The sequence below is a fragment of the Saccoglossus kowalevskii genome, unplaced genomic scaffold (genome assembly GCF_978046115.1).
Source record: "Saccoglossus kowalevskii unplaced genomic scaffold, keSacKowa6.1 SCAFFOLD_290, whole genome shotgun sequence".
Lineage (NCBI taxonomy): Eukaryota > Metazoa > Hemichordata > Enteropneusta > Harrimaniidae > Saccoglossus > Saccoglossus kowalevskii.
In genome coordinates, this window is record NW_028188737.1 from 197 (window position 1) to 25,731 (window position 25,535).

Genomic DNA, 25,535 nt, shown 5'->3' on the forward strand with positions numbered 1-25,535 from the left:
TGGATGTACACAAAATGATAATTTATGTGTTGTCATATAATGATTAACTGATATAGATATAGAGTATTTCACGCTTGTGCCAACATTTGTTTAAATTTCAATACAATGATACATACAATGTATATTTATTATTATAATTAATTTTGTGTAGGCAAAAAATTTAAGGAAACCCACAATAACTCATGAATTGGGCATTTACAATATCATACCAATCATGGTCATTGTATTCCATCCCAAAATAATATGTTGCCTTTGTTACAGCTCTGTCTGTTCTTTCAAACGTGTTGATTCTATATAAGTAAATCTGCAAATATTGTTTATTAACCTTGACCTACAAATCACTCTCAATATTATGCTCAGAATGATGAATTAATACACAATATGTTAAGGGGTTTTGGATGTTATCATGAATATAAACATTTTTTTTATGTTATCTAATGTCTTTTATTGAGTCTAGTACTGTATATTTTATTTTAAGTTTTGGGAAATATTCCAACATGCAACTTCAACTAGATTAATTTTGTTTTGCTTCATAGTATTATGGATTTGGACCATGAGGGTATCCCTCGTGGTGGGTGTGGATGTGGCTGCAATCAGTACAGAAAAAGTGCCGCATCTAATAGATGTAGAACTTGCGAATGTGTGGCGAGAGATCATGTAAGTTCATGAATATATCTTTACAAAAGTATATTACACTTCAGGTTTTTGTCCTTTGTAATTTCAAAGACACTTTATTTGGCTATCGATAATTATGTGGTGCAATATGTCTGTTCGTATTTATTAGTGTGCTGGGTCATGTAAAAAATGCCGATGCAAAGCCTATGAAAATAATGTGGCCATTCCAACAGAGTGTGTTGTTTGTGGCCATGGAGTTAATCACCATACACCAGGGAAAAAAATCGGTGAGTTTCCCAGTTCTTTTTGTAAGCTGCAAAATATTATTTTTCAAAGTTTTTTAAAATAAAAAAAAAATATCTTTCACAAAAAAGATATGCATCATACAAATGACCAAGGTTTAACATTCTCACTCAAACTGCTGCTCTTCAAATACATACCCGGCATTGCATGTATTTGGGAGCTTTGGTTTGAATATTATAAGCATTAAACATAATACTAATTGTATAATTTTACCTAAAAGACAGTAATAGTAAAAATGTTTATTTTTTGTACAGTATCTTCTGGTGCTACATCTACAACTACATCTGCAGGAATGATGGATGGTGAGTATTTATGCATATTAATTAATTAATTTTCAACTTTCACACTGATATCTCAAGTACTAATCATCACATTTCAATGAAACTTTGTACATGGATGCTGTAGGACAATAGACAAACCTGATTAATCTGTACATATTAATTATCTAATTTGCATAATTAACCAATTCTAAGCTATCACACTGATATCTAAAGTACTAATTATTCCATTTCAATGAAACGTAGTACAAAGATACTCTAGGACAATGTACAAACCTGATTAGTTTGGGGTTAAAATCTGTTCATATTAATTCCCTAATTAGCATAATCATTCATAATTTATCCACTGATATCTAAAGAGCCATTCATTAGATTTTGATGAAACTTGGTACATAGATGATCTGGACTAATGCACAGATTTGATCAGTTTTGGGTACAAATCCATGCATATAATTAACCTAATTTGCATAATCATTAGTCAATTTTCGGCTTTTCCACTGATATCTCAGATACTGATCATCACATCTCAATGAAACTTGGTACATAGATACATAGAACAATGCACAGACAGATATGTGAAATAATAATTACGTAATTTGCATAATTAATCAGCTTTTGATATTTCAGGTACTATTACATCATTACACTTCAATGAAACTTGGTACATAGATGCCCTAGAACAATCCAAAGACCTGTGTGCATATTTATCAACTAATTTGCATAATTAGTTAATTTTTGGCTTTTACACTAATATCACATGTACTAATTAATTCCATTTCAATGGAATTTGGTACATTGATGCTCCAGAACAATGCACAGACCCGTTCAGTTTTGAGTTAGAATCAGATAATATTAATTACCTAATTTGCATAATAAATCATAAGTTTTGGTTCTAACCACATTTCAATGAAACTTTGTACATAGATGGTCTGTGACAGTACTTATTAGTCCCCGTTCGGACGCAGTCCGAAAACGGGGACTTATGTTTTGCCCTGTGTGCGTCCGTGCGTCCGTGCGTCCGTGCGTCCGTGATCACCTGTATCTCGAACATGCATGGACCGATTAAGTTCAAACTTCACTCATACATCACACATTATATGGGACATATGCACATGCATTTTTTTCATGATCCGATTAACAATAGCCGAATAGCGGCCATTTTAAGGCCGAAAATGCATCAAAATCGCACATTTTCACCATTCCGGACCCGGATCTCAGTTATGCATGGACGGATTTTGTTCAAATTTGGTACATACATTAAACATAATAGGACCTTGATGCACGTCATTTTTTTTTTTGGATCGGGTTCGAAATGGCTGACTGGCGGCCATTTTGTTTTAAAGAATTCAGTTCTGGATCCGTATCTGAGACATGCTTGGATTGATCGAGTTCAAACTTCACACACACAAGGTACATCATGTCACAAATATGTATGTGCATTTGTTTCATGATCTCATTAACGATAGCCAAATGGCGGCCACTTTAAGGCCGAAAATGCATTGAAATCGCACATTTTCACCATTCCGGACCCGGATCTCAGTTATGCATGGACGGATTTCATTCAAATTTGGTACATACATTAAACATAATAGGACCTTGATGCACGTCATTTTTTTTTTCGGATCAAGTTCGAAATAGCCGACTGGCGGCCATTTTGTTTTAAAGAATTCAGTTCTGGATCCGTATCTGAGACATGTCTGGATTGATCAAGTTCAAACTTCACACACACAAGGTACATCATGTCACAAATATGTATGTGCATTTGTTTCATGATCTCATTAACGATAGCCAAATGGGGGCCGCTTTAAGGCCGAAAATGCATTGAAATCGCACATTTTCACCATTCCGGACCCAGATCTCAGTTATGCATGGACAAATTTCATTCAAATTTGGTACATACATTAAACATAATAGGACCTTGATGCACGTCATTTTTTTTTCGCATCAAGTTCGAAATAGCCGACTGGCGGCCATTTTGTTTTAAAGAATTCAGTTCTGGATCCGTATCCGAGACATGTCTGGATTGATCAAGTTCAAACTTCACACACACAAGGTACATCATGTCACAAATATGTATGTGCATTTGTTTCATGATCTCATTAACGATAGCCAAATGGGGGCCGCTTTAAGGCCGAAAATGCATTGAAATCGCACATTTTTACCATTCCGGACCCGTATCTCAGTTATGCATGGATGGATTTTGTTCAAATTTGGTACATACATTAAACATAATAGGACCTTGATGCACGTCTTTTTTTTTCGGATCAAGTTCGAAATGGCCGACTGGCGGCCATTTTGTTAAAGAATTCAGTTCTGGATCCGTATCCAAGACATGTCTGGATTGATCAAGTTCAAACTTCACACACACATGGTACATCATGTCACAAATAGATATGTGCATTTGTTTCATGATCTGCTTAACAATAGCGGAATGATGGCCATTTTAAGGCCGAAAATGCATCAAAATCACGTATTTTCACAATTCCAGAACCGGATCTCAGTCATGCATGGATGGATTTTGTTCAGATTTAGCACAATGTGTTGTACATATGCAGGTGCATTTCGGTCATGATCTGCTTTGAATGTATATGTCACTCAAATATGAACGGAACGGGGACGTGTCATTGACAATGACTTGTCTTAATTCATGAATCTTGGTACATATTTACTCTAACACAATGTGATGATCAAATTAGTTTTAGGTTTATATAAATCTATAATATTTACCTAATTTACTTTTCAGCTTTCCACTAATTTAGTTAGGATTAATCATCACATTATAATGAAACTTTGTACATGTGTACCTTGAAACAATATACAGACCTAAATCTAAGCATAATAATTGCTTAATTTGTATAATAATTCATTTGGTCCGTTGAAGTAATCCATGATTTGTTTAATGTTGATAAACATGCATATTGATTATCTATTATTAGCCTATTTCTTATATCTAAAAAAACAGATTTACCAAATTGAATTCATTGCAGAGGTGCTCTGGAACTAATTAAACTAAAAACCATGGATGAACAATCAAATGTATTTTCTGTATGTATTATAAATTTTGATAATTAATGTGAATCACATTTTTTTCATGCTATGCATTTCAAATAGCAATTTCAAATTGGTTGCCAAGCTTCTTGTTTGAAAAGCAAATCTTAAATTTTGAATTAATTTTAATGTATCTCCAATACTCTCAGCACACCGGAGTTCTTTCTAAGCTTTCTTTAATTATTATTCTAGAAACATGGGGAGATATTGCAAATAAGCAAAAAAATATTCGGGCCAAAAACTTAGCCAAACGAAGACCATGTCAGCGAGAACTTGTGAAATGTCCAAAGGTAATTAGTAATTATAAGCACTAATGTGTCCAGAAACATCTGATGTAGTAGATTTAGTAACTGTTTTAGCTCAACTAGATGTTGGCTGTTGTGGAACAAAATTCTTCATAAGGCCAGACTTTTATTATCCCATATTTCGCGAACCCGCCGAATGAACAGGAGCCGAAAATGAAATAAAAATAAAATTTTATTTCAGTGTAATTTTTACCGCTCGCCGCTTAACAAATCCAAGTTGCATTTGCGTGGGAGTATCATGATCAAAGTACCGAAGTCTCGCGCAGATGAGAAACAAGGTTATACATGGAATAACATTTTATTTCATTTCTTCTCTCCGATCAATGATCTCATTTACAATTCTTTGAGAATCACACAAATCTAATGAAAAAAAAGAATTAATTTTTTTTTTTTTTCGCCCTCCTCAAAAAAATTGCCTCATAAAAACTTGAGAAACAAGGAATAAAAAAAGTCTGGCCTAAATGACTATTTAAAACAACTATTTGAGATGCTTTCATATTTGGTGTGTCTTCCTTTAGATTTTTGGTAAACCAACAGTTTTGGCAGAAAAAAAAGACATATATGTAAGATGCTTCAGTGGTCAAATTAGTTTATATGTTAATGATCTGGCATAGATAAAACTTTCAGTTAATGTTAAGCAATAGTATTTAAATACAAACTGTAGATTTTTTCAGTCATCCAATATATAGGAAGCTAGTTTTGATTTGCCTACAGTCAAAGTCATACTTGGATGTACATGACTGTTGACAGTTTAAACCACCAATGACAATATATACTAGTACCTTATTTTCTTTTGTTTTAGACTCTGACAATCACAAAGTTGATGTTCGATGGGTCAAAGTACCGCAAATGCCCAGGTTTGAAGGTCTTGGTAAGTTTAATTATTTTATTTTTTTGGTCGATTTATATTTTTTGTGCACTATATTATTACCATTAGTTTCATGTGAGAAAGAAGTAGTTCACACATATCAACAATTAATTTTTTTTACTATGTTTATTTTCAGTTTAGTCACTGGTCACTTCAACATACAGTGTAACTCTAATTTTATTCACTTAATCACTGGAATTTAATAGGCCCTGTACTGGAAAATATACTTAAACTTTTTATCAGGCAGTGTCACCATACATTTAAGATTTTTATTTTGTGATATTTTTGTCCCTGTCAGGTGCAAATCAGGAAGGTGTGTTTTGGTGTCCATCTGTTTGTTCAGAACAGATTCAAAATGTTGTTTTTAAGACATGCTATTTCTGAGTGTATATATGGGCCAATCACATTTAAACATCATTCATACATCTCACAGTATGCACTTTTGTTCTATGATGGGTGAACACTAGCAGTTTATAATGTTGAAAATTTATTGATCAATCATACTGGAACTGTATGGACAAATTTAATTCAAATTTGGTACATTTGGTATATAATGCATGTGAATTTGTTTCACAAATCTGATTTTAAATGACTAAATCATTGCAAATTTGTTAATGAATATTATTCGCAGGCTTGCTTTAACTTATTGTGGTTGTGTATACATACATTGTGTTACACATATTCATGTTCTGATTCAAAATGTCTGGCTTGTATCTGTTTTGTAAAAATGCACCAGGTTCAAGGTTTTTTTGGAACTATAGATTTTAAACTTTTATTAATGCTAGCAGTCAGACCTCATTCACTATTTCATTCATTCAGTCTGTCATATTGTTTATTTAAAATGTTTTTATTTTTATGCTATATATGCTATATATAACAGGCACTAATATTCATGTTCTGTTTATAGGTCCCATTCAATCAGCCATTAACAGTAGAAAATGTAAAATCAAGCTGCTGTGATTACTTTCATATTCCTCAAATTACCGGTACCTCATGTAAAATTATGGGTGGGGTCTTAGGACCAGAATTCACTGAAGATTATCAAATACAGGGGAAAACTTGTTTTCATTTTTATAAGGTAATATAATGTTTTACATGAACAAAAACCACTCCAAGAAGGTATTTTCTGAGGGAAATAATTTTGATGGTCATTCATGTATTTAAACCTACATCATACATTTGTCAATTGCAAGGTGTTCATTGCCTTTTTTTGATGACCCTAAAATAACAAAATTTCATATTGAGAAGCTAACCTTTTACTTTTGAGTAACATTCATGTTATTCAATTTCAGGAATCAAAAGATGTAGATGAAGATGAAGATGACGATGATGATGATTTATTAAGGTATTAACTATATAGTTATAAGTAATGTGTGCAGCAATATTCATTTGATTTAAATAATGATATTATTTGGGGCACGTTTGAAAATTTGACTTTTATTCAAGATCAATCATAAAAATCTTTATTGTCTCATTGGATATTAAATCTAATACATTTTTCTTTTTCAACCCACAAGTTCTGAAGTTAATAGCAATAATCCATATGTGGTTGAAAACGGTGAGTATAGCATAAATTCAATGAGTATAGCATAAATGTTCCATGAAACTTGCCTTATTTTGTATGTAATAGCTTTCAAGATAAAATTTCATTTTGATTATTTTTGTTTCCGCTTACAGAACATTCAGCTTCAGCACAGCTGTTACATTTAAGTCAAACTCACGGTAAGAATGTTTTTATTTTGTCCTGATCTTATTATTGTGAATAAAGTACATTGAGGTGAGCAGAACAAATACTATTCAATTTGAAATGCTTTGGGAAGAAAATAACAGGCAATTCTCTTTTATTATTACATTATTCTAAACCAACATTGCATATACATAATACATAATGATGAAGTTTAGATGAATGTGTAAAAGGAATAAGCTAAGTTGTGGTAAATTATTTAGGTGTGAAAAGAAGATCCAACACCAAATCACTGGAAATAGAACAATTATCACGTAAGTTAAATTAAACCATAAAACAAATTAAGCAGAACAGAACAATTGGTGAAGAGGCAACAATCAATGCACAATGCCTCATCTAAATAAAGCATGGAATCACATTGTGGATGGCCTAAACTATTTATAATATTAAGATGTGGTTATTCTTGTCCTGAAAAGTCAGCATTCACTATTTGGTTTTTATGGATTCTGTTTCAGGGCTGTATTTTTGGCATGACTTGACTGATCTCATTCAGAAAATTGGCTCAAGTTTGAATAGCATGTCTTTCATATAAGTGTCTACCATAATAGTCATGAAGACATAATGTTTTGTATTGTATCGGCTGTCATAATAACCACACTAACTTTGCAATACTGCATGAATTGTTTTCTTTCACATATAATGTATCCTTTTCTTTGGCATGTCTGGTGTTTATCTCACCAAAGTACTAATGAACTTGTTGTATTGCAGATGTCAAGAGAGCTGTTCTTAGTGAAGATGTACCAAAGTCATCAAGTAAGCCATAATTTATTTGGATTATAGCCAGTCCAAAGACACTAGCTAGACAATACAGGGACAGGAACAAAACAACTATAAATGTTAGCAGACCATGAAGGATCATGTTTGCTGCTCACATAACAATATGGAGATTTTGTTTTACCATCAATGACCATGCGTGTTTCTGGAATCAGATCATTCTCGGTTATGATTATAGTCAACAATTGTAGTCATTGATGGTCAAAACATGATCGATCATGATCATGGATGTAGACACCCAGATGTTCAGTTATGTAATGATCTTCCACTTGAGCTTGCTCAGAGTAAACCTGAGCACCATCCTGAGCTTTAACTTGAGCTTGGATTATTAAACGAAGTTGGAGCGCAAAATCTGAGCAACTAGAATCAAATCATTGCCATTACACGATACCTCAGATGCTTGCATAAATAGAACAAGGTGCACCAAGAGATATCTATATATATTGCATTATCACTTTGTATGATTTGTAGAAACCCTCTCACTGACGCCTGTTAGCATTGATAATAACTTTGAATTTTGTACAATCCATGAGAAATATTGTCCAACAGAATCCTGAAATCAAATTTAGAAGATTTTTCTGATGTATTATAAACACTGTTGTGTGCATACAATAATGAAAATTCTTGGTATGTTTGATTTGGTGATTCACAACTATTTTCAATGCTTGCTAGCTTCACTGACTACCGTATTTTAATTTAATGAACATTAAAATGTATTGTTTCTATCACAAACCTGTGATTTTAGAGTCCTGTGAATATATGGTATCTCAAATATTACCGGTAATCCCTACTAAAATTAAACTTCCCCTTCAGTATCTAAGTAAGATGTGTTCTGCATTGAATACAAAGTTGGAATGCAACTTAGTGTACCAGTACATTGAAAGACTAATCAAATTGCTATTCTCTGAAAAGCTATTAATGTAGCAACAGGGGAAAACCTGAGTTAAAAATTGATCTGTCATTTATAATAACCTATACATCATCTGAAAGCTTGGGTATAAGTGAATACAGTATGTTTTCCCCTGTTGTTATGTCATCTTTTTCATACTTACTACTCCCATTATATTTTTATGCTCATTATTATGGGTTCAAACCATCAAGATGCAAAAAAAAAAAAATAATTAAGTTATTCATTATGATATTTCATTTTCCATTATATACTGAAAACATTCCTCTCCCATAATGCATTGCACATATGTGCAGTAACATGTTCAGTAGTTTAACAATTTAATTTGGCTCGAACTCAAATTGGTAACGTAATTTACTATTTTATAAGTTTCACATAAATTGTTGTTTTTACTGAGTACCTGCAAACCAATTTCATTTTTTTCTGCATGTTTCACTCACATCCAGATCGGCTTTATGTCATTTTATAAACATTATTGCAGATTTTATTTCATATAGTTGGATTATCAGTTAATATATTTTAGTAATCAATTTTGTTATTGTTTATTATTATAATTATTTGGAGCATGCAGCTGTTAAACAGAAGAAAATTGTTCTAAATTTAAAATTGAATTACTGTTTTGTTATGCAGTAGGGTTAACTCATTTCATGCAGTTTGGCAAAAGCCTGCAATGTACTCCTCTTGAGAAAAACTGTAAGTAAAATGTTGATTTAGAATACTAGTTATTACATTCTTTATCAGGTCATGTAATGAAATATAATTTCTTTTTCATTTACTTTTAATTATTAAGATTTTCCCAATAGCTCAGAGTGAGAAGGCTAGTCTTAACCCTGAGTTCTGTGTTAAACACTGGGAATTATCCCTGATAGCAACCCAATGTTTAGGTGAAAAGGTGTGAAAGCCATGTAAAACATAAATTACCACATATGATGCTGAACAGAATAGAGATTCAGCCCACTGATAAGAAATATGTACAAAGTAGTCTTAAGTGCCCTCCATTTGTCAGCAAGTGTGAACAAGGCTATAGATACATAAAGAGAGACCTATATAGTGATTATTGTTAAATCTGCTACATTTATTATATTATCATTTGCATGCCAGTTCCTAGCATTAATATAGATGGTGGAGAGCATATAGTAGATATAATATAATAAATTTTAACTACTTTATTTTAGTATACAGTTTATTTTCATTGATTTTGCTGAATGTAAAATATAGGAAAAAAGGTATATTCGCTGAATTTTATGAAAATAATTTAGTGAAAATAATGAAAAAAAATTAAAAGCAAACATAAAGCATTTTACAGTATATGGAAGTGTGAATTAACTTGTATGTTTGTTTTTGAATATTTTATCACTAGATTCTACTGGTTCCCTGTATTTAGTGCAAATAACATCTGATGGGATAAAATGGAAGGAAACCTCCTTTCCCATCAAATACAGAGTAACTTCCTTAATTGGAGAAGGGGGAATGAGAAACTGTTATAACTGTGACTTGTTGTCATCAAATGTGTTGGACACAACTCTGGCCTATGTGGTTAAGACTTACAAGGATTCAACAATAAGAACAATGTATGAAATCCACTATAAGCCGCATTTATCAAAATCGAAGAATGAAGCTATCATCTCTATGACTAAAAAGGTAAAGACTTTTTCCTGTATTGCTGGTTTTTAGCTATACTACTAAGTGTAACTTTTTAATAATATAGTGAATTGTAACCATTATTTTCTCAATTAAATTATCATATATCTAGTCATTAACTTTTTTTTGTTATTATTAGGAAAGTTTTTCAGCTCTTAAAATTAATTGGCTGTGGAATGGGATCTAATTTTGATCATATTCTTTTTCATACAGGAAGTGCAATCTCAAATGTCAGCAAGAATGTTGTCTTTAAATTTCAAAGACGTCATCCCAAAAGAGTTTGGAGAAGCGCCAAGGTATTATCAAATGAGATGTGATATACATTCAGTAATTGTATTACAAGTACCATATGCAGTATTATCTTCATGTTGTAAACTTTGTTGTGATTAATTTCCTGAAAATCTTAATGGTTCTAGTGTCAGACTTACCTTTACTGATCAATTTATTTAAAATTTTCATAAACACATCATGCAACATATTCTGGCGTCCACTCAAAGATGTGAAATGTTGTCATTACAAGTTGTGAACATGAATGAAAAGTGATGATAATGTAGATTTTTTTAATGTTATTTACTGAACACATTGTTGTTAATGTTTCTTATCAGAATCATTCCATGTTATATGATACAAGACAACAATAGTCATCATGTGTACGTGTTAGAAGAAAAATTAAAAGGAAAATTTGTTAAGTACATGAATAATGACGGAAGAGTATACAAAGATTTAATTGAGACAGAGCATGGCAAAAAAATATCAGCTTTTTGCCATTTTGTATATCATAAGTACAACCGTAAATTGATGGTGGCTGATCTGCAAGGTTTGTTTTATTTTTAAATTTATTAATGAATCATGATGTGTAGATGATTGTATGTTGCTGAACACTGCTTGACGCCTTTTCAAATCTTGGTAGTATTTTATTGTCCTATATTTCTTTAATAGAACAAATAGTACAGACTGACATGTTAATGTTTTGTTACAGGCGTTGGTCTCTCACTGACTGACATTTCAATGGCAACTTGGGAAGTTGGTGATTTGGAAACACAAGAACTGTAAGCTTATGTTTTGTACCGTCACTATCTCATTATGTATAGTGAAGTTATTAAAATATTTTTGTTTACTTCTTGTTGGGTTCCCAAAAGTTTTAAGGTTAAACACATATTTGATTATTTACATATAGTTATAGTACTTTTTTTTTATATATATTTTCACTCGCAAAATCTACACTAAATTATTATTTTATTATTATTACATAACCAAAATAATATGTGCTAAGCATTAAGTCACAGTACTCTGCTTATACTGTTCATCAGTTATATTACATATTATTATACATCTGTCACCGTAACGCCATAATTTACAGCGTGTTGTAATTTTGCGGTATTTTACAGGGTATTTTCATCCTTCCATATATATGGAAATGTGAATTCCAAATATGGTATGATTGCGCGCGTAAGCGTCCTCTAATAATAAAAACAAACATGGCTGCCACCGGGGTTTGGCTGGACTCGATCCACACAAAGAAGTTAGCAGATTCTGTTTTTGGATTTCTGCATTCCCATGATGTATCTTAGGAAGTAAAAGATGTATAATAATAAGGTTATTTTGAAGATACCTCAAAGTATGCACTCAGACAGTATGCTGTTGCACTGTACTGTCTTCTTGCATACTTTGAGGTATCCTCGTAATAACCTCATATTGTATTTCATAGTTTAGCACTACAATATATAACCTTGTAAATTAACATATTTTGCCTCTCAGAATTATACCTTGCCATTCCATTCACTCATTTCTAGAATATGCAACCACAATAGTTACAATCAAAATAATTGTTAAATTTTTTTATGCTAGGTACTTTGGATGTGACAACATGTCACAACAAGCTTTAAACAATTTTTGCCAGGAGCATACCTGCAACAGCTATTGCAGACTCTTGAAACTGAAAGGTATATTTAGTTCATTTATGTCTTTATAAAAGTGAGTAACAGAAGCTATACATACATGTACACTAGTAATCTGCTAATGTTGACATTGTACATATGTAAATCACCCTAGCTCTGAAAATGCATTATTCTGGTAGTACAGGAAATAAAGATGAGATTATGTTCATCATGGAGGTATAAACAGTTTATACCTCCATGGTTGGATACACTTTCACTATTTATAAGTGACTATCCCTTACAAAAGTTTCCTATAGGATTTTTATAATCTTATAGGATTTTAAAAAATCCTATAGGACTTTTCATGAAATCCTATAGGACATGTATAGTCCTATAGGACTTTATGTAAATTCCTATAGGAATCAACAAGTCCTATAGGACTTTACACTGCCAGTCCTATAGGACTGGTGTGTGAGATCATAAGTCCTATAGGACTATACAATTCCTATAGGACTTTACACTGCCAGTCCTATAGGACTGGTGTGTGAGATCATAAGTCCTATAGGACTATACAATTCCTATAGGACTTTACACTGCCAGTCCTATAGGACAGGCGTGTGAGATCATAAGTCCTATAGGACTATACAATTCCTATAGGACTTTACACTGCCAGTCCTATAGGACTGGTGTGTGAGATCATAAGTCTCATAGGACTATACAATTCCTATAGGACTTTACACTGCCAGTCCTATAGGACAGGCATGTGAGATCATAAGTCTTATAGGACTATACAATTCCTATAAGACTTTACACTGCCAGTCCTATAGGACTGGTGTGTGAGATCATAAGTCTTATAGGACTATACAATTCCTATAGGACTTTACACTGCCAGTCCTATAGGACAGGCGTGTGAGATCATAAGTCTTTTAGGACTATACAATTCCTATAGGACTTTACACTGCCAGTCCTATAGGACTGGTGTGTGAGATCATAAGTCTTATAGGACTATACAATTCCTATAGGACTTTACACTGCCAGTCCTATAGGACTGGTGTGTGAGATCATAAGTCTTATAGGACTATACAATTCCTATAGGACTTTACACTGCCAGTCCTATAGGACTGGATATTTCTACATGTAGAGTAAGTTACCTAGATTCATATCACTCCCCTACAAAAATATTGTATACTATCATAAGATGTCAACATTTTTTTCAAATTGAACTTTAGTCAATCTCATTACAATCAGTTGTATTGTACGGCATGTTTTTTATTGCATTTATATTTGTTTTTATCCATCTTGCATCTTCAAAAACTCCCAGTATATTAAGATAAAATTTTACTTAATCAGATTGATATACGTTATTTCTATAGACTTTTAAAAGTGTTGTCAGCACATTTTTAAAAAAATATAAACAAATACTGATGAAAAATCATTTGTAAAAAATTAAAAATATCCATTTTTAGTTTAATTTCCTTTCAACTTTCCAAATGTCTATTTTTATCACACAAAAACAGATAGTCTCTAGTTTTTCACTGAATTGTTAAAACTTCATAAAAAGATTTGAGTAATTTTAGAACAAATAACATAGACATGCACCTCAAATTGTTTTATTTTCACTTGTGATCTATGTTTTTCTTTGCTATGTCCTAAACCTGAGGAGTTGTCACGCAACACGTGTTTGAATTTGATGTAAATAAACAATCTGTTGTATATGCCACTTAGGACTCAAGTTTCAAGGACACGCTTGCGACAACCCCTCCGCTTTAATATGTCGAGCACAAAGAGAACTTTCAAAAATTTAACAGGGACTACCAGTATGTCATTTTCAATGACTTGTTTATTATGTTATATTTCTTGTTTCTCATTTGTGATTAGATTAAAACTATTTGTTACGATTATCTATTTGTATGTTTACAAATTGTCTGCGGTTAGGTCGGTTATTACTACTTTACCTATCTATTTCTACAGACATGGAGCCACTTGTGGATCTTATTGATGAGCAATTAAAAGGTGAAGGTTTGGACTGTGAGTCAAACATTATTGTAAGTACTTCTCATGATTGTATTATGTTTTATTATAATATTTTGATTATGTGTTATAGAGCTGTGTGTTAAGTTATTGCATTCCTGATCACCCCCAACCAGCATTGAGCATTTAATTGGTTCTTCTATGCAGCTCAGTCCCATAATGTACCTGGTAATCAATAAACACTTGTAAAATTGACAGTGATGATTGTATGTTGTACATGTCTTCTTTTTTGAATTTGGGCAAAATGGAATGATTTATTGTTCAGAACTTTTCTCAAATATACTTGCAAATTATTGTGTACCATGTACACCTTTAAAACTTAATGGCACTATTGCCGTAAGGGTTAAATCTTATTACACCTTCAAATGTAAAAGTTGAATGACTAGCATGAGTCACAATTGTTTATAAAGATCAAGAACTGTTTCTTGCAGTTTCCATACCTAGATCAATTTCATGCTCATCATATAAATACCATATGTTAACAATGGTACAGAGGCTAGCATGTTTGTCTCATATCAGAGAGATTGTGGGTTTGTAGCAGTATACAGTTTGCCCTGCTTTCTAAACACATGGTAACATAAACATTTGTCGAAAGTGTAATAACATCAATGTCCAGAAAGAAAATCATAGCATAGGATACAATCTATAATATAAGCTTTCGGTCATTTATATTATTTCATTTGAACTGTGGTTTAAATTTAAAAAAAAAATTGCTATATAGGAATGGCCTCAATTTTTGTATATGATATACCTGCTAAATTGTGATGAATCAAATAGAATGACGGGACTGTTATTTTTAATTCATTCAACATGCTACAAGCAAAATAAAGATAAAGATTCTTATTTATACACATATTATTTTTCAAAGCAGGGTTTCCGAAGTCCAGATAAGATCGTTGATTGAGTTCTCAGTACAACGGAACAAATCTTTATTACTTGACGCCTGATTTACACTGGTGCCTGGATCTGAAGAACCATTCACAATCATTGAATTTCAACAAAACTATAGTGCTCCACTCCACATATGTGATTAAATTTGTGTTGAAACTATGCATGTTAATTGCCTCATCTGCCAATAAAAGTCAGTGTATAGTTGCTAGGGTATAACCTACAGACATAAGTTTGTGATTGAGGTCTGTGAAGGTTTATTATCAATTTGCATAATAATTACCCGATTTACAGCTTTTGGATACAGTCCAAAACTGTAGAATGGAACGATCAAGTTCAAATTCACACATTAGACATTATATTGGAAAATTGTTCATGCATTTTTGTTGCAATATCTAATCCAAAATGGCTGACCGACAAAGGCTGACCTTTGTAAATGGTTTTACAGAAGTAAACAAATCTCAGCTGACAAACTTATTGTTTATTTCTTTACCATGTTTTTGTTGCCTCTAGTACACTCTGCATTAGAAAGTCTTTGATTTCATTTTCTAAATAACTCTTTAACTGTTCAAAATGTGCATTTTCCAACCTTTGTACCTTTCAAATACAATACTGAGAACCAAATAACTACTAAACACATACCCATATGTTTCTATTATTAGTCCCGTTCGGACGAAGTCTGAAAACGGGGACTTATAATTCGGTCTCCGTCTGTGCGTCCATGCATGTGTCCGTCTGTCCGGAGTCATACTTCAGAATCCTTTGGACCGATTCAGTTCATTCTTTGCATGTGCCTAGTACTTTATGTGGGAAATATGCACATGCAGTGGTTTAGCGATTTGATTCAAAATGGCCGACTGGCAGCCATCTTGTTTTTTGAAAATGATGTATTTTGGACATGCTTTGTCAGTTTTCATTCAAACTTGGTAGATGTTAGAATACATGTCCATGACAATTTCTTTCGCAATTATATCAAAGATGGATGACTGGCAGGCATCTTGTTTTTTTTTTTAAATGTGGTATCTTGGAATGCTTTGTCAGTTTTCATTCAAATTTGGCACATACTTTATACATGTTAGGATACATGTCCATGACAATTTGTTCCAAAATCGGATCAAGGATGGCCGATTGACAGCCATCTGATTTTTTGGCCTTACTACTATATTTCCAAGATTTATGTACCATTTTCATTCGTATTTGGCACATACATCATACATGTCAAATTGTTTCATAATCAGATCAAAGATGGCAGAATAACGACTGTTTTTATTTTTGGCCTTATTACTATATCTCTGTCACCCATGTATCATTTTCATTGATATTTAGCATGTCATAAATGTATACATGTACATGTCAATTCAATTTGATCAAATATGGCTGACTGGCGGCCATCTTGTTTGTTTAAAATGTGACAACTTGGACATGCTTTTACTTGTGATCTATGTTTTTTCTTTGCTATGTCTTAAACCGGAGGGGTCGTTACACAACACATGTTCGAATTTGATGTAAATAAACAATCTGTTGTATACGCCACTAGAAACTCTAGTTTCAAGGACATGCTCGCGACAACCCCTCCACTTTTATATGACAAGCACAAAGAGAACTTTCAAAAATTTAATGGGGACTGTGTAATTTTATTTTAAGTCCAGTTCCTGATATGTTATATATTCTAAAACATTTTACCACATCAAATGTTGGAAATATCGCTGAAATTGTTATGGAATTTGTTTTATATACGAGATACATACTCATAGTATTACATGAATAAAATGACACATTTGTTTAAACAAACTCCATTTTAATGTGTTACATATTCATTGAAATAAATTGTTCATGCAAGTGAATGTGTTTGTTTATTGATCTCAGAAGTACACCTACAAACTGTTGTAATTTGTTATTAAATAGCGTGTCAAACTTGGTTAGAATAAATCCCTTATTTTATTGCTACCTTATTGTGACTTGTGTGGAATACATGTATGTTAACCTGCACTGTTTTTAAGTCTCTGCTGAATCCATTTTAATGTGTTACATATTCATTGAAATAAATTGTTCATGCAAGTGAATGTGTTTGTTTATTGATCTCAGAAGTACACCTACAAACTGTTGTAATTTGTTATTAAATAGCGTGTCAAACTTGGTTAGAATAAATCCCTTATTTTATTGCTACCTTATTGTGACTTGTGTGGAATACATGTATGTTAACCTGCACTGTTTTTAAGTCTCTGCTGAATGAGTCCAAAACATTGATTTGTTTTCATTTGACCTTCAGCAACATTAATTATATTCTATCAACATCTTTCATTGTTTACAATTAAGAGTATAAAAACTAGACAGGGACTATGTCATTGACAATGACTTGTCGTACACTAAACTGCACCCTTACTAGTCATTGTGTAAACATAACACCAACCAATAGTAGGTAAATTAGCTATAAAGAAATGTGGCATAGTCACAAGATATATTGTTTATTAATAGGCTAACATTCTGGAACACAAGTGAAGGACAGAATTTGTACATGAATTAATCATATTGGAGATTTCAGTAATATCGACTTTAATCACTGGCAATTAATACATGGGAAATAAACTTCTGTCAATAAATATAATCAACTTGAAATGATCAGATTAGGGTATAGTGGCTTTATAAGATTGACACAAAAATGAAATGACTGATTCGATGACCATACATGAACACTGTAATTCAGTTTTGAATAGTTAAACTAGGTAACTGCCATCTGAAGTAAACTAATTTTAAAAACTGTAAACAAATAAATATTAAACTGTGTCCACTACTGCAGACTGATAAAAATATACCTGATTAAATCCTGTGATCAGTTTAAACTAATTTTGACTGATGGTGAATCAAACTTTACAAAAAACTGCTACTCGCCGAAAGTCACTTCAGTTTCAGATGACTATATATATATACCACTTTATTGTAACCAGTCAAAATTGGTATTTTAGAAATCTTCAGGTTTAAAAAATATAGATTGACAGTGAACTAAGAAAGTTTACATACTGTTCACTAATACTAAAAACAAATAATTTTAGACAGATTTTGAAGTATTTTCACCACAATATGTGCTTAAATCAGCATTCTGTTGAATTTGAAGGTAAAACCATGGCTAATGGTTTATACTATCTATGTACATGTTGACGCAAAATGATCTCTAAGTTCAAGATAACATTCTCTTGCATTTGAAATGTTAACATCCAAATTTAATTGTTTAACTTTCTCTCTAAAATCTTCCGGTAGATAACCATCTGTATGTTCATAAAAATTGTGTCTTCTTTCAATTTCATCAATGTCTGACTGACGAGGTTTGAAACCACATTCAATTCCCCCTAAAATAAATAAAGGTAATCGATAATATGTGGTGCCTGTATGAATCAATTATTGGAATTTCAGAGTATTAAGTAGTGGTAATCTGATTGGTCCTTGCAAGCAGTATCACAAAATACGCCAATATCTAAAGTTATTGCTGGTTTTACACAATATGCCTTGAACTATATTAATTTTAATAACTCTTGTAGTTTCAGATAATGAGAGCAACATAATTTCAAAATAGACAATTTCTTTTATGCAAATCACTGCTCTACTATGTTTTGAATCTGTGCTCATAACAAATTAAATGAAAATGACTACAGTCTTTTAATAAATCTTATATTCCAGGTCCACTTATCAGATATATCTCCTTCCTATATATTGAACAATATGTCAACTGACATTGCATATATAACAGTTCCCATGCCCAGAATAAAGTCGTATTGCTTTTTAAAAATATACCGGTACTCAATTGTATTATTATAATAGTTCATATTCACCATGATTCTCAGGGAAATTATATATGTCCTCAGGAATACCACAAGGTCTTAGGACTCTATTTTGTTTACGTATACGATGTGTGTTCCATTCATCTACAAAATCATCCAACTCTTTCTTAATCAAAGGCATATATACAGCTGTGAGGCACATTCTAAGAGGAAAACAGCAAGATACATAGACTGTTTCAAGATGTGTTCAAATTGACTGACAGAGGAAAGCTGCAGAATGATTTGTATAGGTAATTATAATAATTTAGGTAGTAAGATAAAGGCATGTATACCTGCAGCCATAAACCAGTTATCACAGCAACCAAAGCTTCTACCTACATAATGTTTACATCATGATTAGGACACACAGTAATACAAATTTCATACAGACACTTCTACAATTTACACATTGTTGAATGAAATTGGAGACACTTAGGAGCCGAAAAAAGCAACATAATGCATCATACCTGTCGTTGCTGATATCAGGGTCATAAAGTTCACTGCATTCCAGGTCCTACAGGTGATGAGTGTGATATTTAATTATTTGGTAGGGTGTCATTAAATAAATGATAACTGCATAACTGTGAATTTTACCACTTTGGTACAGATATATCATAATATATCACAATTTGGATTGTTGGCCTAGGGTAAAAAATATTGTCATAGTAGCCAATTGTTGATGCCAAGTAGATTTTTTTTTCTGTTGAGACAAACTATTTCACAAAAACTGTGAATTTGTAAATGTAAATAAAACTTCAATGATTGAAAAACCTGTTTTCTTATCAAACAAGTGTTCCAACAAACAATTCATAAAATACTTTGTGGATTTGTCTAAAGTACTACATTGATTGGTAATGGTTTCATACTTTCTGAACTCGTGGAACAATTCTGCTCACCCGTTTATGCATATATTATTTAACACTTTCTCAAAAACAGATTAACAATGGGGCAAAAAAAACCCATAAACTATTAATTAAAAACTAACAATGATTAATTGTATACATATTTTAACACAAAATAGTGCCAGTGTTATATTTGTTAAAATATGTACACATGTAAAAAATGCGCAAGTTGCATTCTATTTTAAACAGCAATCACTATAATGGTATTAAACTAGTCACCTACCCCTTGCATACATACAACAATTTTTAGTATAATCTCACCTTGAATTCATCTATCCAATATTGAGCATTGTATTTTCTTAGCTGTGCCCACCAGCTTTCTATACACTGTTAAAATAGTGTGAAGTAAAATAAATTAAAACAACCCTGTTTATGGATAAATCACATACAGGTGTGCTCCCAGGCATTAGAAAACAGAAAATTATTAATCCTTTTTTTTCAATTATTGTTGGTGGTGATATCTGCTTTCTAGACCCTGATAAGTATCATGAAACAGCTTTAACCATAATTTAATTATAAAGAAAGATAAATAGAAAAGACACTGTTCAAAGCACATGCTTTATAAATTTATCATACAATGTCTCAGAATGATTCTGTGCTTACCAATATACCGGTAATCACACAAATGTCACATGTGACCATCCATTATAAACACTTATTTAGTTTCTCATAATGATGTACTATTATTATGATAGTAGGTGTAGTATGATGACACATGATGGTACATTTTTCATTCAAGCTGTCTGTCTGAATATAATGTTATGTCTCTGCAATTATTGCACATGATTAATAAGCAGTTCTTTACAGCTATCTACTAGAATTGTAAATTGTGTATTCCATGCTTAATGTTTATAATATACACAAGCATTAGTCATTCAATTTCTCATGGTTCATAACAGTAAGATTTACACACGAACAATCATATACAAAAAAAATGTGATATATACTGGTGAGGAAATAACTAAGTTGCTTACTTGATTGGTTATTGAAGACCCGTATACATGTACATCCTTGACATCCGTATTTCGATGCAGAAACATCTGACATTGAGCAAGTAGACCAACTTCTGTTCCGGCATCAGACCGTGTTCTTCTTGGATAAACTAGGAATGCATTTATGATATCACTGATATCAGCTTTGTAGCTTTAAAAAGTTAAAACTGTCTAATAACTATCCATGTCACATCAATTAGTGTAGATGAACAAGAGATTATTTTCTATCAAGATGCCATATTATCATTATGTTAATTTCAATAAAACAAATCAATTACCATTTTCTGCAATTACAGTTTCCCAAAAATAGAGTGCAATACGATTTGGGCTTTTGTTAGAAAGGTGTACTCTCATCCACAAGATTTTTCTTGAAAAGGAATCAATGCATCCATGTACTGCAAAGGGAAATTTATTCCGTTTATATCCAAGCAATTTGTCATAGCCGTCTAAATGCCAAGACCAGTTTGGTCCCTACAAAGAATATAAAAGGTATACCAGATGCCTAAAATTACTATGTGTTCAAACAGTAGAACATGCAATTTAATAGCATAATTAAGTTATAATGTTTGATATGGAATAAATGTGATTTTTTTAAGAAAGCATTTTTTATGAAATGCATTGGTAGCAACCAGTAAATTACTTGTATTTAGTTACCTTTGAAAAAAAACGTCGCCTTTCCCCTATCTGTAATCTGCCACAGCGTCTTTTAAGCATCGCACTATAGTTCTGCTCCACCATGATAGCTTCAACTTGATCTCTGTGAAACAATTAAATGCAGCAATATCATTATTTTGAAAATACGATATAACATTAGGAAAACAATGAACAGTTACATGGAACAACAATTTTCATATCTATATACTAGACACAATATTATGGATGTCAACATCATATGTCATGAATGAAGATACCTTTTAACTAGCATATGGTGATGTTGTCTCAATCGCTGGTACATTCTTTTTATTCCAACAAGTTTTCTAGCTGTTTGCAATTCTTTCTGAAAAAAAAACAAAACATTCATATGCTGTGTCAAACTATACTCAATTATAATAAAGTACAAAATGTAGTTTGTTTAGTATAACATTATTTTATCCGACCTCATACATCATATGATTGTTTAAATTATTATGATGAAAAACTATGCTTACTTGCACTGCTCTTCGAACATTATCAGGTGTATATTCTCCATGCCTTTTAATATTCCAATCTTTCAAGCGTCTTTTTAATGTACTAAGACTAAAAACAATTATTAAGAATTGAAGAGAAACAAAGATTATTCTTTATGTGCAGAGTAAATGATTACACATTTCTAACATTTAGACATACTAACTTAAAGATAAAACAATCCAATGTCTAGCAGTAAAACCCATAAACATTTATTACCTCCAGGAAACACAGTAATCTTTTTGCAAATACAACAACAGTGTCATGTTGTCTTTACCGCGCTCCACAAGTGTTCGTAAATAATCTTCCATGTCTGAAATAAAAAAAAAATATGTTGTATTTCAAATTTATTCCAAGTGACTTGATACCGAACATGCCAGTGTTCTTATTAGTTACATTTAACGGCAACGGTCAAAAGCATCAACATATTCATTACGTGATAACACTTCATAATATACACGTAAATGTAGTATTTTGATAATCTTGACACCAGAGGGCGTAAAATCAATAATAAATGTTACCGGTAATTTTGCATTACTACCCATTCTCCGGGCACAGTCGACTGGCCACCGTCACCACTAAATCTTTATACATATTATAGTAGTATTAATTTAAGAATGGACTAAATATCACTGAAATATTGTTGATATACTCCGTTCGTATTTAACGTATTGCCTGTCGATTGTAACATAACACTCTCCAACACTGGCGGATTCATCCAAGTACTTCACATTACGGCTGGTAGCCCTGCGTACAGTGCTGTGTGTACGGGGACGCGTTCGGTTGATAGATGTCCCCACTATCAACCGAACGCGTCCCCTTACACACAGCACTGTACGCAGGGCTATACGGCTGGCAGCCTTGTCTATGAATTTCAAATAAGTACAATGCATCAAACTCGCCATCAATATAAGCGTGTATTCTTGAAATGCGCTCACGATAAAAAATTATGTTAACTCACCTGTACCTAATAGTTTTGCATCCATAACCAGCACAGTAATAATATAGATAACACGAATACGCTTCGCTACTCTGAGGTGCGAAAATGGAACTCCCCTATTGGTCGAGCTGTATAGGTCATGGATCAGGGGTCAAGGGTCAAAGCGCAACAAATGAAAATGCAAGTCAAAATCACAATGCAGGCCAAAATCCCAGTGCAAGTGAAAGTGAAAATGCAAATGAGAGTCGAAATACAAGTCAAAATCCCAATGCAAATGAACTTTTAAATGCAAATACAAGTCAAAATCTCAATGCAAACGAACTTTTAAATGCAAATACAAGTCAAAATCCCAATGCAAATGAACTTTTAAATGCAAATACAAGTCAAAATCTCAATGCAAATGAACTTTTAAATGCAAATACAAGTCAAAATCTCAATGCAAATAAAGTTTTAAATGCAAATGCAAGTCAAAATCCCAATGAAAGTGAAAATTCAAATGCTAGTTACGGTAAAATCTCAATGCAAATGACTTTTTTTAAATTCAAACACAAATCAAATCCCAATGCAAATGACTTTTTTTAAATTCAAACACAAATCAAATCCCAATGCAAATGAACTTTGAAATACAAGTCAAAATTCCAATACAAGTATAATTCTAAATGCAAGTCTCAATCATTTCTCAATGCAAAAAAATTCAAGTCAAAATTTCAGTGCAAATAGACTTTTGAATAGAAATGTAAGTCACAATTTTAATTTAAGTCAAAATCTCAGTGAAAATGCCAATTGAAATTAAATTTTAAATGTAAAAGCAAATAATAGAATGGCAAACGAAAAGGGGTAGTCGTGACCCTCCTCGGTTGCCGTACTACGGTAATTGCGACCCAATCGATATCGGCAAGATTCCGGGAAACGCGGTGATCAGTGAGGACCAAAACGACAAAAATCTTTGTGAATTTTTATGGAGGACTCATTTGTATTACAAATACCCGGGGAGCAATTCTTCGTAATATAATTCACTGTGGCATGGGAAAACTCAAGGATATTTAAAAATTGTGACAAAGGTAAAAAAACATTGTTATGCTGATTACCTTTTTCGCATGAAATAAATGCGACGTTTTTTTAATTTTCTCGGCGATAGCTACGTAAATTAGGACCAAAACCGTATCGGCAAGATTCCAGGGACGACAGTGACGACTACAAAAACGTAATTGAAGGCAAATAAAACACGTGAAGTATAAAAACCGTGTTTGTGCTAGAAAGAGTGGAGACCTTGAACGTACGTTATTCTTCTTTAGTACAAAGTCAATTTTTGTTTTATTTTAGGTTCCTCTGGCAGCAAATGATTTACCTCAGATATTTTCCGTGTCAAAATCGCAAATCTATCCGTTTTTACGCAATCTGGGAGATCCGAATTACTAAACGAACTTGGTTACAGGACAAAACCATGAAGTTGAAATATGCAAGAACCAACACATACCAAAAATGATATCTCAAAATTTAATATTCGTGGTATATTTTAAGTCTAATCAGACCGGAAGTGAGAATTTGTTACTACTCCATCTAAATAAATAAAAATAAATAAATGTTAGTATAAGGTTGTAATTTACTACAAGTTGATTCTGAGCGAAACGTCATTCTTAGCTTACTGGTGATACGTAGTAATGATATTATTCTTACTATAAATTTACCCAAAATGTTTCTCAGCTAGGGAAACTGACAATGTATACGGCGGAGAAAAATTATACATAGAAATATTAAAAACGGTAGCAAATAACCTCGCTCGCTATAATAACGTGGTCAGTAGGATAGGAAAATATCACTTGTCACGTTATTTCAATCGTTCTAAACTTGCTTATGCGAAATCTCATCAGATGCTGGAAAATACCTACGCGGTTAATATCAATATCGCATACTGTTATCACGTGACAATAATATTTACATATATATTTAGCTCTTTCAATTATTTTGAGATAACTGATTTGCATACCTACATACGAATTTATATATGCCACGTCGATATACATGTAAATAGAACATTATAATAATAGAGTACTACAAGGTGACATACGGCAATTAAATTGCACAAACATACGCTTATTTTACAAATAAATAAACGCTGCTCGGACTGATAAATATGATATATAGAAGATAACATTTGGTAATCGTAGTCCTAAATAACTATTAAAAATAGCTAGACGTTTCGAGCAATGGCTCTTTATCGATAGCATAGAAGAAAATGTATATGCTAACATAGACATGGTTTAGACATTTTCTTCTATGCTATCGATAAAGAGCCATTGCTCGAAACGTCTAGCTATTTTTAATAGTTATTTAGGACTACGATTACCAAATATTATCATGGTTATTTTACAACATCAGTATACATTAATTAATTGTACTGAAAACTCAAATTTGATGTTTATAATCTGCTTGGATAATACTTCAG

At 32.3% G+C, this 25,535-nt stretch overlaps 2 protein-coding genes across 6 annotated transcripts; one reads left to right on the forward strand and one right to left on the reverse strand.

Moving 5' to 3' along the window:
* The first annotated feature begins 223 nt into the window (after positions 1-223).
* LOC146725347 (uncharacterized) lies at positions 224-17,231 on the forward strand. Of its 4 annotated transcripts, none has more exons than XM_085496395.1 (19): positions 224-657; positions 785-902; positions 1,173-1,220; positions 4,437-4,534; positions 5,352-5,420; positions 6,325-6,495; positions 6,710-6,762; positions 6,935-6,975; positions 7,095-7,139; positions 7,365-7,415; positions 7,870-7,914; positions 9,473-9,535; positions 10,203-10,483; positions 10,697-10,779; positions 11,089-11,300; positions 11,463-11,532; positions 12,332-12,426; positions 14,332-14,405; positions 15,260-17,231. In XM_085496395.1, exons 1-19 carry the CDS (start codon positions 541-543, stop codon positions 15,293-15,295), a joined length of 1,770 nt encoding a protein of 589 aa, XP_085352521.1. In that variant the 5' UTR covers positions 224-540; the 3' UTR covers positions 15,296-17,231. The 4 variants fall into 4 exon arrangements, with proteins under 4 accessions (XP_085352521.1, XP_085352522.1, XP_085352523.1 ...); XM_085496396.1 differs by having other exon boundaries at positions 15,263-17,231; XM_085496397.1 differs by lacking the exon at positions 9,473-9,535 and having other exon boundaries at positions 227-657.
* A 94-nt stretch (positions 17,232-17,325) lies between these two features.
* On the reverse strand, positions 17,326-23,972 carry LOC146725348 (uncharacterized). 2 transcript variants are annotated; one of them, XM_085496399.1, is made up of 11 exons: positions 23,111-23,972; positions 22,369-22,462; positions 22,134-22,221; positions 21,897-21,982; positions 21,640-21,742; positions 21,264-21,456; positions 20,968-21,095; positions 20,255-20,320; positions 19,559-19,605; positions 19,104-19,255; positions 17,326-18,623 (listed from the first exon to the last, which is right to left on the reverse strand). In XM_085496399.1, the coding sequence occupies exons 1-11, from the start codon at positions 23,133-23,135 to the stop codon at positions 18,421-18,423; spliced, it is 1,185 nt and encodes a 394-aa protein (XP_085352525.1). In that variant the 5' UTR covers positions 23,136-23,972; the 3' UTR covers positions 17,326-18,420. The 2 variants fall into 2 exon arrangements, with proteins under 2 accessions (XP_085352525.1, XP_085352526.1); XM_085496400.1 differs by lacking the exon at positions 17,326-18,623 and adding an exon at positions 19,385-19,426 and having other exon boundaries at positions 19,216-19,255; positions 23,111-23,945.
* Between the last annotated feature and the right edge of the window lie 1,563 nt (positions 23,973-25,535).